The 21,287-nt window shown below is 37.1% G+C and overlaps 1 protein-coding gene across 1 annotated transcript in view; it reads right to left on the reverse strand.

Moving 5' to 3' along the window:
• Positions 1-21,287, reverse strand: part of bora (aurora kinase A activator-like protein bora) — a 321,188-nt gene that overhangs the window by 12,560 nt on the left and 287,341 nt on the right. The window contains exon 7 of the mRNA XM_067153480.2: positions 18,794-19,066. Within this exon, the coding sequence (XP_067009581.1) occupies positions 18,794-19,066 (273 nt within the window). The remainder of the gene's footprint in view (positions 1-18,793; positions 19,067-21,287) is intronic.

The following is a 21,287-nucleotide window of genomic DNA, read 5'->3' on the forward strand; positions in this document are numbered from 1 at the left end:
GGTGATGACATTCATTGATATTGAAAAGGCATATGACAGTGTCCCTAGGACGAAAGTTTGGGACAGTCTGGTGCAAAAAGGAATTGGACAGGGATTAATAAAAATGATCATGGCATTGTATAAGGAATGTTGTAGTTGCGTTCAAACACAAGTTGGCAGGACAAGTTGGTTCAAAATAACTAGTGGGCTGAGACAGGGAAGTGTTCTATCACCAATCCTGTTTACAATAGTAATGGATGACATCATGAGAACAGCAAAAGCAGCATATGGAGGAAGGGAAATGAACATGATGTTATTTGCAGATGATATTGTGATTTGGGGAGAAGATGACAGGAAGGTTCAAGAACAGTTGAATGTGGTGAATGGGAAGATTGAAGAATGTGGATTGAAAATAAGTGTAGAAAAGAGTAAAACTCTTGTTATGACTAGAGGGGAGAAAGAAGGGAAAGGTCAGATTAGACTTGCAGACAAGCCCCTGGAAGTAGTGGAAATGTTTAAATACCTGGGGAGTGAATTAATGGAGAATGCTCGACTGGATGCTGAGATTAGTAAAAGGATTCAAGCTGGAAGTTGTTTCTATCATAGTGTAAGAAATATGTTATGGGACAAGGATGTGCCAATGGAAGCAAAGGATACTATGTACAAGATGTATTACGTACCCATAACAACTTACGGAGCACAAACTTGGACAATGCCAAAGAAGGATGAGAGTCGAATACAGGCAGCCGAAATGAAATTCTTGAGGAGTATGATACAGAAGAGTAGAAGAGACAAAATAAGGAATGAGAAAATCTGGGAAGAAATTGGAGTGGAAAAAATGAATGATAGAATAGAGAAGAGCCGACTAAGATGGTTTGGGCACATAAAGCGAATGAGCGACGAAAGAATGCCAAAAAGGGTGATGGAAATGCAAATCCAAGGAAGGAGAGGCCGTGGACGACCACGATTGAGATGGCAGGATACCATCCAACGCAGCATTATAGAAAGAAACCTGGACTGGGACACAGTGTTGGAGGAGGAGTGGTGGAAAGACCGAAGCAAGTGCAGAGGAACCATATTTGCCCCTACCCGGCTACAGCTGGATAAAGGGAAATGATGATGATGATGATGATGATGATGATGATGATGATGAGTTTGACAGAGCTGTGAGAGACCTAAATAGAAACAAGGCGCCTGGAATTGATGACATTCCTTCTGAATTACTGACTGCCTTATGAGAAAGCAGCATGGCAAGGTTATTCCATTTAGTGTGCAAGATGTATAAGACAAGAGAAGTCCCATCTGATTTTTGGCAGAATGTTGTTATGCCTATTCCCAAGAAAGCCGGTGCTGACAGGTGTGAAAACTACCGCACCATTAGTTTAGTATCTCATGCCTGCAAAATTTTAACACGTATTATTTGCAGAAGAATGGAAAAACAAGTTGAAGCTGAGTTGGGAGAAGATCAATTTGGCTTCAGAAGAAATGTAGGAACACGTGAAGCAATCCTGACTTTACGACTGATCTTAGAGGATCGAATCAAGAAGGACAAGCCCACGTACATGACATTCGTAGATCTAGAAAAGACATTCGATAATGTTGATTGGACCAAGCTATTTACAATTCTGAAGGTGATTAGGATCAGATACCGAGAATGAAGAATTATCTACAATCTGTATAAAAATCAGTCTGCAGTGATAAGAACAACTTTTACAAACAGGAGCTTTAAAACTGAATTTGAATATACTTTGGATGAGGTAGTTATCCCAAAAGAAGGCAAGTGCAAATACTTAGGTGTGAGATTTGAAAGTAATTTGCACTGGAAGGGTCATATTGATGACATTGTTGGGAAAGCATACAGTTCATTACATGTCATAATGAGGCTACTTAAAGGATGCAACAAAGAATTAAAATAAAAAAGTTACTCGAGTATGGTTCGTCCATTATTGGAATATGCAAACAGTGTTTGGGATCCTCACCAAGAATACCTAATAAAAGAAATAGATAGTGTGCAGAGGAAAGCAGCAAGATTTGTAACAGGGGATTTCAGGAGAAAGAGTAGTGTATCAGAAATGTTAAAGGAACTTGGGTGGGAAACTTTAAGTAAGAGAAGGGAGAAAACTAGACTTACAGGATTATATAGAGCCTATACAGGAGAAGAAGCATGGGGAGATATCCGTGAGAGGCTTCAGTTGGAAAATAATTATATCGGCAGGACTGACCACAAATATAAAATTAGAAGGAATTTTAGCAGAAGCGATTGGGGTAAATTTTCATTCATTGGGAAGGGTGTGAAGGAGTGGAACAGTTTACCAGCGGTAGTGTTTGATCCTTTTCCAAAATCTGTACAGATATTCAAGAAGAGAATAAACAGCAACAGAGAAAATAAATGAAGTGTTAGAGGGCATTCGACCGGTGCAGGTTATTGTAAATAAAAAAAATGTGTGTGAATAAATTAATTCCATCCCCTGGTCTAAGGAGTTTGGACAGCCAAAGTAGGAGACTGCCTGTAGGGGTGAAGTACAGTGGGGACTTCGAGGGCCCTGGGACCGCTACGGTAGCTGTGAAGGCCCTTCAGGAACTCTGAAAAGTGGTGGCAAAAGGGGCTCTGGTTAAGACGCAGCAGGTCGTTATGCTACTTAGGATCCAGAACGGGTAAAAAAAAAAAAAAAGTAAATAAATAAATGCAATGTAAATATTAATGTTATACCAGTTTTATAGTATCATTTGAAGCAATTCCACATACTGTATATCAGTTGACTATATTTGTAAGTAGTACAGGAGATATTATAATTAGAATTTTGTAAACAATATAAATTTATTAAGGATGAGCTGTGTGTTAATAGAAAACATTGTTAGCGTAAACTGTATAATATTGTATTATAGGAAAAATTTTCTTCTCTTGGTAATTTAATATTTAGTGCTTGACAATAATGTATTTTAGTGTACCATTTGCCACCGAGGTAGACACCTCATTTGCAAATAAAGAGATTTTGATTTTGATTTGAAGAACCGAGGGCTTTGATAAAGAAGCAGCAATCCAGAAAGGAGTGAGGCAAGGCTGCAGTTTGTCCCCCCTCCTCTTCAATGTTTACATAGAACAGGCAGTAAAGGAAATCAAAGAGGAATTTGGAAAGGGAATCATAATCCAAGGAGAGGAAATCAAAACCTTGAGATTTGCCTATGATATTGTTATTTTATCTGAGACTGCAGAAGATCTCGAGAAGCTGCTGAATGGTATGGATGAAGTCTTTGGTAAGGAGTACAAGATGAAAATAATTAAGTCCAAAACAAAAGTAATGGTGTGCATTCGAATGAAGGCAGGTGATGCAGGAAATATTAGATTAGGAAATGAAGTCTTAAAGGAAGTAGATGAATATTGTTACTTGGGTAGTAAAATAACAAATGATTGCAGAAGTAAGGAGGACATAAAATGCAAACTAGCACAAGCAAGGAAGAGCTTTCTTAAGAAAAGAAATTTGCTCACTTCAAACATTGATATAGGAATTAGAAAGATGTTTTTGAAGACTTTCGTGTGGAGCGTGGCATGGTATGGAAGTGAAACATGGACGATAACTAGCTCAGAAAGAAAGAGAATAGAAGCTTTTGAAATATGGTGTTACAGAAGAATGCTGAAGGTGAGATGGATTGATCGAATCACGAATGGAGAGATACTGAATCGAATTGGCGAGAGGAGATCGATTTGGCTAAATTTGACAAGAAGAAGAGATAAAATGATAGGACACATCTTAAGACACCCAGGTCTTGAGCAGTTGGTTTTTAAAGGAAGTGTAGGTGGTAAGAACAGTAGGGGTAGACCAAGGTTTGAATATGACAAGCAGATTAGAGCAGATGTAGGATGCAGTAGTTACGTAGAAGTGAAAAGGTTAGCACAGGATAGGGTAGCATGGAGGGCTGCATCAAACTGGTCTATGGACTGATGACTCAAACAACAACTCAGAATTACTTAGAAATCAGACTTGCACAATACATCACATATTTACTGAGAAACCAATGGAATAGACCTACATGTGTAAATCCTTGCAAATAATAAATACATTAAGACAGAAAATATTATTTTGAACTTGGTCCAGCCTTAAAGAAATCAGACAGTTTGGCTCGTTTCACTTTTCTTGCATTAATTTCAAAGCATTTTCACTACAACGTTTTGCATTGATGTAACGCCTACACACATCAATTACACTTAACACTTCACTCAGTTCAGGTGTTTCAAGATTCAAGTCGTTATCTCATTCTCCATCACTGTCACTATTGCTTGTAGCTGGTCCATCACCACCGCGTTTTTGGCTTACATCAGCAGTAATCTCTTCATCCGGCAGTTCTCCACATACAGCCAGATTAACATCGAAATGCACAAAAGTATCGAATATTACACCCTCCGTTAGCATTAGCACATTGCCAGACAAAACTTCATCCTCATAATCATCATTAGAGGCAGCCTCTTCTAGTAAGACACCAGCTTTGCGGAAACAGTTGCTGATTGCACTTCCAGGCAGCCGAAATAAAGTCCATGGCTTTAGCAAATTAATGAAGAGAAGTTCAATTTCCTGCATCACTCAGTGTTGCAGCATTTTCCATAATGCACTTTGAAATTTGCAACGATGCTGAAATCAAGTGGCTGTAGAACACTGGTACAGTTAGGAGGGAAAAATTCCACTCAGACATTCTCCAGAACGATTTGAGGTGGATGTGGAGCACATCGATCCATAAGAAGAAGGATCTTTTTCTGTTTCTTTTTCATTTTAATGTCCAGCATTTTCAACCATTGATCCATTATAAGTGTAGTCATCCAAGAATTTCTGTTGGATTCATATTCCATAGGATTTGTTTTCGCACCCTTAAAAGACATCGGATTCTTCGATTTTCCTATCACAAGTGGAGGAAGTTTGTCAGATCAATCTGCATTGTTGGTAAGAAGTACTGTTACACAAATTTTACTTTTCATCCCTCCATGGCATGAGTCAACTTTTTCAGCTAATGTTTTATTAGGAAGGAGATTGTAGAATAGGCCGGTCTCATCACAACGGTAGATGTTTGGAGGCTGATAATCGTTTACGATACCCGGCAGAACCTCTCCTTTCCAGTGTTGCACCGTGACGTTGCCCACAGCTTTTGAGTCACCGGAAATTTTTCTCCCTGTGATTCCATGATGATATTTAAATCCTTTGCAGCCATCCTGATGAAGCCTTGAAATCAGCAGTGATACTCATTATTTTAGCTAAATCTATCGCCTTTGCCTTCAGCATGTCGCCACTAATTCGTAGAGCTGCAGCCTACTTTTGCTGGAACCATGTGAATAGTGCTTTCTCCAAATCTACATACCTTCCTTCTTACTGACGGCTGTGCTTTGTTAATTTTGAGCCCAGTTTTAAGAACTCATCCAAAATAGCGTTTCTTTTACTGATGACTGTACATAGCGTGGTATAAGCAATCCCTAAGTCTGAAGCAATTTCAGTTTTTGTTTTGTGTGGATTAGTGTCCACTTCTCATATAAATTTTACTTTTTAATCTAGGGTATAACTTTTCCTTTTCCTGTACTCCATAACTAATCAAAAGCAACTGAATGACAAAACTACTGTTCAACAGAAAACACAAGATACCGGCATCGTGGACATTTTACTTCTCCGTTGTTCCCACGAAAGAAATTCTCATATACAAACAAATTTACTGTATTATCTTTTGTTTCTGCATTGCTTGTAATGTATCTTTGGTGGCATTGTGAGAACATCTTATACTAAAAGGATGTGGGGTAATAAGCTTACTTTTGACAACATACCTTATAGGTTCTGGGAAAAGGAGATTGTCGTTTTGTTTCCCCATTAAATTTGGGGTTATATAATTCTACTCTTGAAATAAAACAATAAATTAATTTGATAGAACAAAATTTATTCTTGAAATAATTTCAATAAGAATAGTAAAAACTGCTGTGATAAAACAGATGAGAATATAAAATTATGACATTGCAACTAAAAGAAACTTGGCATAAAATTTGAATTCTTCTTGACCGGACATTTAACAATTATACACAAAATGTATCCCTCACTGGTTCACTTGACTGTACCTTCAACTCTTTGAATGTAATTACGACGTATTCCTTTGAATTGGTGTTTTGCTATAGGTGTCTCCAGCCTAATTTGGTGATGTATCCTTTTTGTTTCACTGACGACTAAGTATCAATTTGACTGCTTCTTCTCCATCCAGATGACTAACTACTATCATCTCATTACAGCACTTATTGGCAAGTGTCTCCATCCATATGACTTCTTGGCAAGCCTATCCTTCTATGACTTCATGGCAAGCCTTTCCTTCCATCTGCACTGACCGACCAACTGTGGCCTCACTCTCCCCATGACCACTGACTAATGACTGACTGAGGCCTTTCCATCCTTTTGACTGACTCTATACGACACTGGACCAGCTTATATAGACATTAGTTGACACACCTACGCAATCTCCAGAAATAACTACGATAGTCCCACCCTGCTCCAAATGTTACATACAATGGTGAAATTGCCCAGGGCAGCCCTTTAACTACAATCATACAAGCGATCATCATTGCATAATTGAACTGAATAATAATAATAATAATAATAATAATAATAATAATAATAATAATAATAATAATAATAATAATAATAATATTGTAACCGTATGAATGTAAGATCCCCAAATTTTTAGGTTAGGAAATTTTCGGAATATAGTTCGTAATATTGAAATCATGTAAATAATGTAATTTCATTTATTTATATGTAAAAATATAATATTACAAGAAGAATTTGTAGTAGGGAATTTTGTATATATATATATATATAACTTTAATTCATGTAAGAGTCTGCACTTGGCATGGCAGTGTAGGTTGCTCAAGAACTGTGCAACATGGAAAACAGTGGCTATATCGGGAAAGACGGTTAAAGTCAGTTGAAAGTTTTGCAACAAAGTGGCTTGGAAACCCATGGTACGGCAGGTAGTATAGGCTGAAGATTGGAGTGGATCAATGCGAATGTATGAGTGGACGTTCTATATCACATCAGACACACGATAGCCAATACAAGGGCTTTGTTTTAAGCGAGGTTGGGTTGACTGAGTGACGCGTGAAGATGTGCCTGTGAGAGCGTTGCTACCAGTAAACTTTTCAGGACGCTATAACCACGTGTAGCAGGCCTATATAAGTATGTACGCGTGCGGCAAGTCATTCTGATTCTGATTATGCGTTTTTCTCTTTCGGACCGGTGCGCGGGAGCTACATATTTTGCGCAGTTTCCATGCGGTCTTCCATTGTTCGTGAGTATCTTTTACGGAGTGAACATGGTATAATCACAGATGCTAACGAGTTTCCGGCTTTGCGGTGGACGTTCTGTAAAAGACGCTACTAAGTGTTGCCTATACTACAATTCTTCTATAAGATAATGTACAGTGGATGTGGTGGTGCATATGGAATCTACATTATAATTGTATGCCCTCGCGGACCAATTTAGTAGAGCTTGAACAGCTCTACATTTCTTGAGAAAGGAATTCATCGTCGGCCGAGCATGCAGTTTCAGTTGGAGAAATGTGAGGCGTCACACTAACCTGTGCAGCAATCGGGAAGGATTCAAGACGTTGATGAAGAAGTGTGTAAATAAGGTTAGGGATGCGCTTCGTAAAGAAGGTTGCATCCGTACGTGGAGAAAGTCGTCGTACTTTTCTTCTGTAACAGTAGAGAGTGTAGTGGGACTCTTACCTGGAGGTAAGTTAAGAAATGTATACATAGTGAAAATAATTTTCTTGATGGTTTTTAGTGTGTATATTTGCCTTTGTAAGTGACAAATGAGTAGGTCTCAACAAGTTATGATTTTGTTGGTGGTAGTAGTGTATATATTTGCCTTTGTAAATGGCAAACACGAGTAGATCTCGTCAAGTAATTATTTTGTTGGTTTTAGTTGTCTGTATATTTGCCCTTTGTAAACGGCGAACAGGTGTTGGTCTCATCAAGTGGTGATTATTGTGGTATTTGTTATATATTTTTTATTATTTTGGGAGTAAACTCATGGAATGAAACTTGCACTAAGTCTTTTATCAGTAGAGTATGGATGAACCTGGCATGCTACCCAAATTTAATTTCAGGGGTTAAACAGCAACAGGTAAGGTTATAAAGTAAGTCTGGAGCTTTGTCAGCCTGATGACCGTCGCCTTGAGAGAGGGAGTTTCTCGTTGCTCTACAGAGTTAATTATTCCTGCAATTGTTTTGCGGGTGGCGCCCATTCTTGTTATTTACACTTATTTTAGTCACCGTTTATTCATTTGATTATTTCAATAGCTTGCAGATGTTACATGCAAGCGATCATCATTGAATAATAATAATAATAATAATAATAATAATAATAATAATAATAATAATAATAATAATAATAATAATAATAATAATAATAATAATAATAATAATAATAATAATAATAATAATAATAATAATAATAATAATAATAATAATAATAATAATAATAATAATAATAATAATAATAATAATAATGCACCATTTCACTGTTCTCCAAAAGATACAACCGGAACAAAAATGGAGTCTAAATTATCAAAACGACGATTTTTTTTAAACACCTGACAATATTACAAACTGAGGTAGTAATATTTTCGTCAAGCGCTTGGCGAAAGAACGGAACATAGAAGAAGAATGATGTATGAAGATTGTTACGAGTTATTATTATGAAAATTTTAACATTCACTACTCAACTTGCTTATAAGAAGAACGTCACAGTCGACTACCAGAAGGAGATAATATCATCACATCGGAATTCTATTCCCAAGACCGAAAGAAATATTTGTTCATGGCTGTTCCCTACAGTATTAGCGGTATAAATTATTTCACTCCGCGAAATTAAATTGCTCTGGAAAATATAAAAGATTCCACTGTGATGTGTCACACTACACTCCTTAGACGACGTATTAGCCGATATCACCAATTTAGAACAGCTAAAGGATTGTATAATCGGCAAGAACATTGAGAAAGGGAAATATATTTATAAAGAAGGAATCCTCACATTTTGAGTGGAATAATTACCTTTGCCTATCCCAGACTGTTAAAATATTTTTGATATCAACTCTTCCAAGAACAAGTTTATTTATCATAGGCAAATAGTAACAGAAAATAGCCATAAGATGACGACATTGACTGAAACGATGTATTATTCTGTTCCAATTGCTCAAGCTACTACCATGATGCACTAAGAAGATGAAGGCGAGACTGCCCATATGAAAGCAGCGCAGGATGACGTTGCCGGCCTATGATGACCAGTAACCAGATGAAAGCAGCAGGATGACGTTGCCGGCCCATGATGACCAGTAACCAGATGAAACGGTCCCGAATGTTCCCAAACACCTAAGGGAAATGCAAGGAGCTATGTCCGCATGTCCAGCCACCCGGACATGAGACGATTATGGGAGTTGCAGAGCAAAGATAAGTTCACTTTAAGTCCAATGTACAAGTAAGAATTTATTCATTCTCTTTTTATTAAAGTGCTATTCTAGTTAGTGTCAGTGCGATAATTATAAACGAGTAGATGATTACCAAAGTTAGGTTAAAGGATGTTAGGTATTCATCAAGCCTAGACGTCAAATCCACATATAGGGTACAGTCATCCAGTGATAATAAAGCCTTCGTTCGTAATGCTGTCAGTGTAATGTGAGAGGAGGTTAATATTTAATTTATTGGTGAATTTCATATGACGTTGAGATAGAAGTTAGGCATACGTGAGAACTTATGTTACCGAATGATCGTAGAAAGGAGATCGTATGTATGAAGTGCTTACTATATATAAGGATGTGGTAATATCTTTTGGAATTATGAAAGGATTAAAACTATGACAGAGTAGATAAGTTCATGAACCATGACGACGGTAAGAAATACGTCGAGTCAGAATGTGATAATGCATATACTGTGAAGTGAAATGTGATATTTATTTGAAATGTGAAATGAGGGTTATTTAATGTGAGTAATGATATGAGATACGGTAATTAATGTTGGTGATAGGTATCGTTCTTTGTGAATATGGTCATGGTTGTGTTGTTATGGAAATAATGTTTCAAGTTATGTATTTTTGAAGTAATTAGTGAATTTATTCTGTCTTCAGTCGACTATTTATCCATGAGTAAGCCATGAATAGGATAGAATGCGATCTAAGTGCCGTCCGTATCTTGACATTTATATTAAAGATCACCAAATGATTCATAATGAGGAGGATGAAATTAAATTAGCTGACATCCGTGTGTATATCTTCTAATAATAAGATTTTTCTCACATGTTAGGCAGACTTTGAAGTTTATTTTAAGGCAGTACCCAATATCACTGGTGACTTAACTGCACAAATAAGAGTCATTAATTTGAAGTAGAGTCTTTTCACAAGGTAGACCACAAAATTATCGTATATTTTGGTGGAATTATGATTACATACATTTGATAATATATAAGGATGTGGTAACAGCATGGATACGCACTTGAATTTATGAATGATCTCAAGTTAAGAGAATAATTTGCCTAATTTTCTAGATGTAATGTTTGATCATGATCTTTTTAAGAGTATACACTGGCTTAAAGGGGGGTTATAGATGCTTATGCAAGATGAAGCGTCAAGAAACATGAGCATAACTTGAAAATACGATATCTGTCAAATATTATGAATGTTATGAGGATATTTTCCCAGGTTAATTTGGTTGTGTATCTGGACACAAAGAATGTGGATCAAGAGAAGTTAACACATGTCCATAAATTAACGTAAATGAGACGAGAGAAACAGAACATTTGAATTTAATTTTTTGAGATTTCAGTTAGGAAAGATGTGATTCCAATTTTTTAAAAATAGATATATGACCAAATATGAAACTGCGTCCTACATTTTTCTAGGACAATCCTCAATCTACAATACTGTACATAGTATGTTGTGATGTAAATTTTCATTTTCTTTCATTAGATGCATCTAATATACTAATTATCTAATATTTTAATTATCTGATATTGTTATTATCCAATACTTTTATTATCTGATACCTTTATTTAACTTATTTCTTTTCTTTTCAACTAGATATTTTCCAGACAAATAATTCTTCAATTAAGACCTTTTAAGGTCATGATTATTTGTTTTTCGAGCATCCTAATTGGATATTTCATTTCTTTCTAAAGAATTTAACTTAATGTTACCAGAAATTAACTCTAAGATAAATGCATAGTTCGACACTCGTTACCTTTTATTCCAAAGAGAGACTATGATGATCTTGCTACTGATTGAACTTAGTTTATAATAAATGAAATATGTCAAAAATCAACCCTTCTTTTAATGACTTTTAAAGTAGTTCCTTAGCTGTAAGCACTTATATTTTTGGCGATCTGATAAGGTATAGGGAATTCTAGCTAAGAAAACGAGTAGGAGACGTCCTTCTGTGTGAGTTAGATACGTATTTCCCCGAGTATAAATCGGTGTTCTTTCCTCTCAGTCGGAACTCATATAGCCCGTAAAAGACGAAATGACAATTATTATCATAATTTGAGCTAGCCTGGATCTCGTGCGTCCTTACCTGGATGCAGGAACGGCGCAATAATAATAATAATAATAATAATAATAATAATAATAATAATAATAATAATACAGGTATCACCTTGTAATGGGATTTCAACCGTTACAATTGTGAATGTCTAAAACGACAAAGGTAGAGGAGGAACCAGATAGAGAGAGAAGGGGTCTCGCCCGGTTGGCCTTTGTTAAGCCGCCAGTAAGTAAGGGTCATCAATGTCACTCAGCAAAACTATTTGTGTTCTGCTTCAGCACCGAAACCCGACCACTCTACTTCCGCCTATGCCAACAAAGAGGACACTTCGTAAATACAAAAGTTTCTTTTAAAAAAGCACGGGCTCATTACAATTACGCAAAACTCGGTTATATTTCAAGGAGATGACTTCAATCAATCAATCAATCAATCAATCAATCAATCAATCAATCAATCAATCAATCAATCTATCAATCAATCAATCAACCACTACTGATCTGCATTTAGGGCAGTCACTCAGGTGGCAGATTCCCTATCTTTTGTTTTCCTAGCCTTTTCTTAAAAGATCGCAAAGAAATTAGAAAATTATTGAACATCTCCCTTGGTAAGTTATTCCAATCCCTAACCCCCCTTCCTATAAATGAATATTTGCCCCAATTTGTCCTCTTGAATTCCTTTATCTTCACATAGTGATCTTTCCTACTTTTAAAGACACCACTCAAACTTATTCGTCTACTGATGTCCTCCCATGCCATCTCTCCACTGACAGCATGGAACATACCACTTAATCGAACAGCTCGTCTCCTTTCTCCCAAGTCTTCCCAGCCCAAACTTTGCAACATTTTTGTAACACTACTCTTTTGTCGGAAATCACCCAGAACAAATCAAGCTGCTTTTCTTTGGATTTTTTCCAGTTCTTGAATCAAGTAATCCTGGTGAGGGTCCCATATACTGGAACCATACTCTAGTTGGGGTCTTACCAGAGACTTACATGCCTTCTCCTTTACATCCTTACTACAACCCCTAAATACCCTTATAACCATGTGCAGAGATCTGTGCCCTTTATTAACAATCATATTTATGTGATTACCTTTTCTTATATTAATACCTAGGTACTTACAATGATCCCCAAAAGGAACTTTCACCCCATCAATGCACTAATTAAAACTGAGAGGACTTTTCCTATTTGTTACACTCACAGCCTGTCTTTTAACCCCGTTTATCATCATACCATTGCCTGCTGTCCATCTCACAACACTATCGTGGTCATCCTGCAGTCGCTCACAATCTTGTAACTTATTTATTACTCTGTACAGAAAAACATCATCTGCAAACAGCCTTATCTCCGATTGCACTTTTTTACACATATCATTGATATATATAAGAAAATATAAAGATCCAACAACACTGCCTTGAGGAATTCCCCTCTTAATTATTATAGGGTCAGATAAAGCTTCACCTACTCTAATTCTTTGAGTTCTATTTTCTAGAAATATAGCCACCCATTCAGTCACTCGTTTTTCTAGTCCAATACTACTAATTTTTGCCAGTAGTCTTCCATGATCTACCCTATCAAATGCCTTAGATAGGTCAAACGCAATACAGTCCATTTGGCCTTCTGAATCTAGGATATCTGCTATATCTTGCTGAAATCCTACAAGCTGAGCTTCAGTCGAATAACCTTTCCTAAACCCAAACTGCCTTCTGTCAAACCAGTCATTAATTTCACAAACATGTCTAACAATCAGAAAGAATGCTTTCGCAAAGCTAACATGCAATGCATGTCAAACTGACTGGCCTGTAATTTTCAGCTTTATGTCTATCACCCTTTCCTTTATACACAGGGGCTACTATAGCAACTCTCCATTCATTTGGTATAGTTCCTTCAACCAAACAATAATCAAATAAGTATTTCAGATATGGTACTATATCCCAATCCATTGTCTTTAGTATATCCCCCGAAACCTTATCAATTCCAGCTGCTTTTCTAGTTTTCTACTTTTGCATCTTACTGTAAATGTCATTGTTATCATAGGTAAATTTTAATACTTCTTTAGTATTACTCACCTCCCCTATCTGCACATTATCCTTTTAACCAACAATCTTTACATACTGCTGACTGAATACTTCTGCCTTTTGAAGATCCTCGCATACACACTCCCCTCGTTCATTAATGATTCCTGGAATATCCTTCTTTGAACCTGTTTCTGAACTTAAAGTACTTAATACGTATAACAGCGAATTACGTATAGACGGATTACATATAAATAAGGTTTAATGAACATGCTTTTAAATTACATTTTGTCGGGACCAAAAGGAAATTACATACAAATACGAATTACGCAGAACAGAGTTACGTATAAAGCAGGTTCCATTGTACCTCCGGACTGAGCCAGAATTTTACCTCCCAAGTTGGGGTCAGCAGGCCAGCGCCTCAACTGTCAGCCAGGCACCAATAATTTTGTATGTACGTGATATTGTACAGTCAATTTTCCAATATTTAAATTAAAGTACATTTCTCATGCAGATATATACAAAGCAAAATTCAGTAAAATGTTGTTGTAATGAACACTAATGTAACAAAATATTCAGAATTGTGAAATTATTTTTAGGCCCCTTCCCTTTTCCCTATTTAACGTGTGTCAAGATATTTAATTTTAACAAATTTCAAGCTTCAGTATAACGAATGAATATTTAGCCCTTTTGCCTACATTTAAGTTTTATTTTGCAAAATATAATTGAAATTCATCCTGTTTTACTCGTCAGGCATTTTACACAACATATTCCTATGTAGCTAACACCAGAGAGCAGTCACATTATAACACAGTAATGTTGGCTACTGAGAGTATGATTCGAAGCAGTGTATCGATTCATTCAACTGTCCGAGTGAATCGAGTTGCAGTAACAGCGAACTCACGGCATATGATTCAGATGACTGACAGCAGAGAATGTTAAGTGGCACGTGCGTGGATCAATGAGACACAACACACACGGTTCATTATTGGAACACTGGACATTGTCGGGAATCTGAACTTCCATTGCAGGCGAGACACTGAGACTACTGTACGCTATAATGCACTCTCGCTCTCACCTCATTCGAAAATAATACCCACTTGCATTCATTATCATCTTATTACAGGGAGGTTTAAGTAATCGTTGGATTTATTTTCAGTGTTAAAATGGTAGGGGCTGCCTGGCTGAGGCGGTAAAGGTGTGTTCGGTTCGCTCGGAAGGACGTAGGTTCAAATCCCCGTCAGGAAGTCGTAAAATTTAAGAAACGAGATTTCCACTTCCGGAGGTGCATAAGCCCTGAGGTTCACTCAGCCTACACCAAAAATGAGTACCAGGTTAATTCCTGGGGGCAAAGGCAGCCGGGCGTAGAGCCAACCACTCTACCCCATCACGTGCCAAGGTTAACATTGGTGGAAGCCTTTACCTTCCACTCCTCCACGGGCCTTCATGGTCTGTACAGAGGTGACTTTGCTTTGCTTTTTTTTTGTTAAAATGGTAGCTAAAACATAATTACAAAGTAGCTAGTAAGTGCAATAGGTAGACTATTAGGTTTTTCTATTTATTACTTTAATGAATCTTATTATTATAAATTAGTCAACATTTGCCAATTTATTCAACTCAGCTCTCTATACTGAGAGTCATCTCAAGACCTAAGTGGTCCCTTTGATGTTAACCAGATTTCTGGTCAGTGAAGAAATTTCCGTAGCGGTAAATAGTTCCTATGATTGTTGCTTGTTGCTGCAGTCAGGAGAATACTTCAGTTTGGTTAGATATTCTGGTGAACTGACTTGACCAATTAAAAATTTTTGCACTTTAAAAATATGGAAAATATTTCACAAGTTGTATGATATTCGGGTTCGTTACCACTTCTTATATTTCATACGTAGATGGCTGTGAATAGTTATTGTTCTCGGTACTGTATGTAACAAAATAAATAATTATTTAACATGAGTATGGTATCTTATTGCATTGTGTATTTTAAAGCTTTGTTCGAGTTCATTCCATTGCTGTATAGTTCGCATAATTTTTACGGCGCTGAAGATGGATCCAAGAAAACTGTTGGCAGTACTGGCTGCAATAGCATGCTCAATATTCATAATGGCTGCCAGCTGTGAGCAACACGTGGGTGATGCTGTGACGCTTGAGTTGCAAGTGAAATATTAAAGCTAATGAAAAAGGGAAGAGGGCGGGAATTAAGTAGGAAGTCTAAACAAATTGTTATGAACATTTACAGTAGCCTACGATATGAGAATCCACTGTGGATTGTGGAAGAAGTGGTGAAAACACTGCGCAGCTGACCAGGGTTTCTACGTACAGTGTTTACAAGGTTCGCGCGGGATTTAAAGGAATTTGTTTGTTTTCTTGTGGTACCATATCGTATATGCTGGCCTGTGGTGGTTTATATATGTCGTGAGGGTTTATGATGATACGTCTAAAGCCGCTGAAAATTTAGTTTTAAGAAAATGTCTGAATTATGTAAACAAGCAATCGAGGCGATAATGAAAGTGAAATAAAACGTAACTCAACTAAGCTGCATGCCAGATTTATGTGACAGAGAACGTTTGTTCGTTTGACTGTTCGTTAGTAGGCATTTGTGTCAGTTCAGTTCGAACTATGCACTCGCCGTATAGGATCCTTAACGTACTTGAAATAATAATAATAATAATAATAATAATAATAATAACAATAATAATAATAATAATAATAATAATAATAATAATAATAATAATTTGTACTCTATTTTCGTAACTGCCCTCTGTCTGCAGAAATGTTATCATGAGGGGATCATGAGTTCGCTTTTACCTTCCGAATGAAGAAAATACTATATTTACAACATTCCTGGAAACACTGTATTTTGCAGTCCCACTCAGAGGTGGGTTTTCAGCTTGTTGAACTGTGAAAAACTGCCACTGACACTCATACGAGAGAGGAATCATATACTTATGTCATCATACTTTTCGTTGTAAGTCCCCATGTGCCTCACACAAATTGCATTATGAAATAAAAGTAAACCTTGCTTCTGTTGCCTTGGTATTCACCAGTAATCTGTAGGTTTTACAATGTCAATAAAGGAATAAATAGGTATGGTATGTAATCGATGTACAACTATATGAAAGGAAGCGACTTCTTTTGATACTACTCTATTTGAGAATGTAGTACTTGTAAGTTAGATGCAAGACGTCAATAATAAGCTGGCTGTGGCGGAGAAGGAGAACAGACACGGGAAGGGGGAACAGGGGACGTGCTCACATGTGGAAGGATACTTTTCCTCAGCTCTTGAGTTGACTTTCAGTATAGCTTACCCTATGATAATGAGTCATACTCATGACCACTCAAAATGATCTGTTTTATATTGGGGAGAACCACTCAATATTCTCTCAGTTCATACATTGCATCATTGCATAGGCCTAAGACTTAAATCACCGAATCATGAGATCACCAGTGTAACGTGGATAGTGAGTATGTCAGCCGACTGACTCAATTTAACTAAACAGATGTTGAATCAGAAAATTGTGAATCCAGTGATTTTCTAAGTTCTTTGAAATCATTTAAGAAAAGACTGGGCAAACAACTGATACGAATATGCCACTTGGGCTACAGCCCTAAATGCAGATCTCTGAGGATGTGTGTACAGATATGTTTTAATCTAATTCTATATACTCTGTGGGGGAAGACTTTGTGACATCAAAACTTGATGCGAAGAGGTGACGGCATGGGAATTCTGAATCTGAAAGCTGGATGATGCACAGGAAAGTAGTTCATAGAATAATGACAGCACCGAGCACTGAATGCTGTTGCTGCTGTTTGTAGGTACATACTACACAGATGTAATAGGAATGGTGACTCTATTGTGTAGTGAATCGGATCACTGTATCGATTCAGTCATGAATGGAATCAAATGAATCTATTCAGTAACATGGATGGAATCAAATGAATTGATTTAGTAAAATGAATCTAATATCACATCACCACAACACAGGTGAAACTAACCAATTACAAATTTCAGGGGAAGGTAAGCAAACCACATAACAATTCTGATCAGCGGGTTTCCTACTCAAGAACATGTGAAGATTAAGATGCGTTTTGTAAAACAGACTACAGCATTATGTAGGTTTAATTTCTTGTGAATAAAACATGAATTAAAGCCATTTTCCTGTGTAATATTGTCTCAGGGAGACATTGTCAACATTTAAAAAAAAAGCTATTTGTTCGGGGCATCGACCTATAGAGATCTTTTGCACCTACTTGCACCATATGATATGAACCTGCGTGTAATTGGAATTGCGGAAGTGTAGAGTGTTGAATGTGAGGAAAGGAGCGTTAAGGATGGCGCAAACACCAAGTCCCGAGGCCAGGGATATTAATAATTTACAATTAAAAACCCCTGACCCGGCCAGGAATTGAACCCGGGGCCACCGAGTGACAGGCCTTCTACACCGCGGGGCCGGACTTAACGTCAACATGCTTGAAGCAATGCAGATGTTTCAGTGCTGCACGGAGATCACTGAAAGAAGAAGTCATTACAAATCGCTTTAGAAAAGCTTGAGTGGTTTAAGCAGAAGACTACATCTCAGAAAGCGAAGTGTTGGATGATGCAGAAAAAGAGGAAAACAGGAAGATTTTGTGTGAAAAGTTGGATATGCCAACAAATGTGAATCTTGCCGACTATGTCAACATGGGACTGTGATGTGTCAAAAGAAAACATTGATGATGAAATTGTAGTAGATATTACGAGTGATAGAATCCATGTGATGATGAGGTGGAAGAGGAAGAAGATGTGCATCAGTGTTCTACAGAATCTGGCTCTTGTGGAGGCAACAATCATGGCATGTAGTCTTCAAGATCTTCTTCTGACGTGAAGTGCTGTGCCAGAATCTGTCTTAAATTCATCTTGAATGTTCTTTTGTGTCTGAAGAAAATCAGACTTTAAAAAAACCTGTACCAGAACAACATATATCCTAACTATCCTATCATCTAATAAATATTAAGCCTCTTTTATCGGTAAATTTATACTGAAGTAATGTAGATCCTGAAATGGAAATAACAACAGGTGAATTCTTAAGAACTGACTTTGACTTTTTCAGTATAACAAAATTTCACAATAACAAATTAATTTCTGAGGACCCCAAAAGTTTGTTTTACTGGTATTTTAATGTATTTTCCCTATACTGTACAAGAAAAAATTAACCCCTACCAGAGGTTATTACTTTATGCTGGTACATGAATTAATTATGAAATAAGAAAAATACAATACCTGAGTAAAAGTGTGATATGGTTTCAACGCAGCTTCTACATGACTTGGTACTGTACGAAGAAGGCTGAGGTTGGTTTGAGACCAAGTATGGGCACCACTGTCTGATGGAATCTCCTCGCTATAGCTATGCCAGTAACTAGGGCTTTCATGATAGCGACGGCTCTTGGAAACAGCACTTACAATAGGAGAAACTCCTATTGGTGACAGCATATTGGAGCAGAGTCGTAATGGTGTCCCAGAGGTGCGAGTCAGCTTCAGTACAGGAGTACGGTACTGTAGCAAACAAGATCAATTATCATGACAGAAAAATTCTTGTAGAGTTTTCACTGACCAAGCAAATGGTACTATAGTCAAATTCTAAGTATAAAAATGAATATCTATTATGAAATATCTATTTTTCTTCTGTAAAAAAATAAAATTGCATAGGGAATGACATGCCATAGGGTAATTAATTATGTCTTTTTTTTTTTACAATATTTAGTTTTTTTTGTAAAATGGTATCAATGAAGATATAAAATAACAGCCTTTTCATAATAGGCTTTATGCACTTCAGCTTAGCATTCAAAAGGGCTAACATGATCAGCTGCCATTTTATTATACTTAAACATTTAACAAGACTGTAAATGAAAAAAAAAAAAAAAAATATTCCCTTCCAACAAGAAGCTTTTTATCTCAAATTAACTGTTACACCAGTGATAACAATAGCATATACAGTGTACAGACAGAGCTCTGTGTGACAACGCAATACAGTAAATATTCCATGTGATTGAGAGTTAAGTGATATGTTCTCGAAAATAAGATGTTAGTGTTAAATTTTCTTTTGCGATGAATTTAAATGTAAAGGATGAAATCAAGTGCACAGGAAAGCTTTAACTTGGAAGGTAGGAGAAGATGAAGCTTTAGAAAAAGGCACATCATCACAGGATGTCAAAGCAAAACGGTTGACAATAAAGAACTATGTCACTGAGGCTGCTGAAGAAGTACTGGGAGATCCATCAATCTCTGCCACACAATCCTGGATCACAGTATATTCTCTCCAAGATCAAGGAAAGGAGGAGATTGAAATAGGTGAATACAGGTGAAGGGAGAATGGCATACAGAAGGCTCAAAATTAAATAGATCAAGAATGTAGAAATGCCAAAGAAAAATGGCTACATTTAAAATGTGAAGAAGTCAAAGAACTGGAAAGACAAGGAAAGAGCAGTTTGGCATTTACCAAAAAGAACACTAACCACAGCGTTGCATGACAACCAAGGCTCAATTATCGCTCATGAAAAACTAATAAAAAACCTCTGGGAAATGTACATTAAAACTCTGTAAAATAAAGAATTTGAGTATTTGCACACAATGAGTCACATACAAGTTTAGTTACACCTTTAACTGCGACTAAAAATGAATTTGAGTTGGCAATGAGGACACTAATGACACTAATTAATGGGAAAGCTCCAGGCATCAATAACCTCCCTACTGAACTATTTAAATCAGCTGGTGATAAAATCAATGAAAAACTCTATGACCTAACTTGAACAGTCTTCAAAAAGGGCATTTGGCTATCTGAATTTTGGAACTCCATCACTATCCCCTTAGATTGTAGTATGTGCAGAACAATTAGTTTCGTTCCTCATATATCCAAAATCATGCTCCAAATCACAAAGAAAAGACTAGAATGGGCGGTCTGTGGCTACATCCAAGAAACACCGTTTGGTTTCCATTAAGGAGTTGGTACCCAAGATGCTATTGGCAGTCTAGAATTCTTAGAGAACATGTGATGAGTAGGAGATGAAATCTGTATGTATGCTTCAATAACTATTCAAAGGCATTCAATAGAGTTTCCTGGTATAAATTATTCCCATTATTGAGGAATATATGAGTGGAAGGACAGCTCATCTCACTCTACAAGTCAAAGTGCAGCTGTAAGTTTGAGAGAAGGTCCTACAAATCCAGTCACTATCAGAAAAGGAGAAAGACAAGGATGTCCTCTCTCCCCAATTCATTTTAATACTTTTGGCAAGTTGATGACGGGGGAAGCTCTAGAAGGCACAAGTTTAGGAGTAAAAATCTTTTAAAATTTAATTCATTAAGTTAGTAGCACTCGGCAAATAACCTCACTCCTTGTGGGTGGGGTTAACTTCCAATAAGTAACCAGGGGAACCTGACCCCTAGCGCGTCCCCAGGTGGCAGATAGGGGGCCCTTACAGTATGTAGGGCTGGTTTGAAATAACCAATACAACCCACGGACCAACAGGTAGCCCAATTCCTGGGGGCTTTAGAATACTGGGACACCCTCTCTCCAGGGGTTATAAATATGGAGGGTCCTTGTCCTGGGTCAAGGGTGAAGACCTCAACGGCATCTATGGTGGAGAAGATGGACTTGGGTACGGTGGAGATGGCGGAAGAGGCAACCCATCCTTCTGGGTGCGTACAGATGGAACCTACTGCCTTGTAGGACGAGGAAGGCATCCTCAAAGGCTAAGGGAGTAAACCCTGAAAGAGA

The sequence above is a fragment of the Anabrus simplex genome, chromosome 1 (genome assembly GCF_040414725.1).
Source record: "Anabrus simplex isolate iqAnaSimp1 chromosome 1, ASM4041472v1, whole genome shotgun sequence".
NCBI classification, from domain to species: domain Eukaryota; kingdom Metazoa; phylum Arthropoda; class Insecta; order Orthoptera; family Tettigoniidae; genus Anabrus; species Anabrus simplex.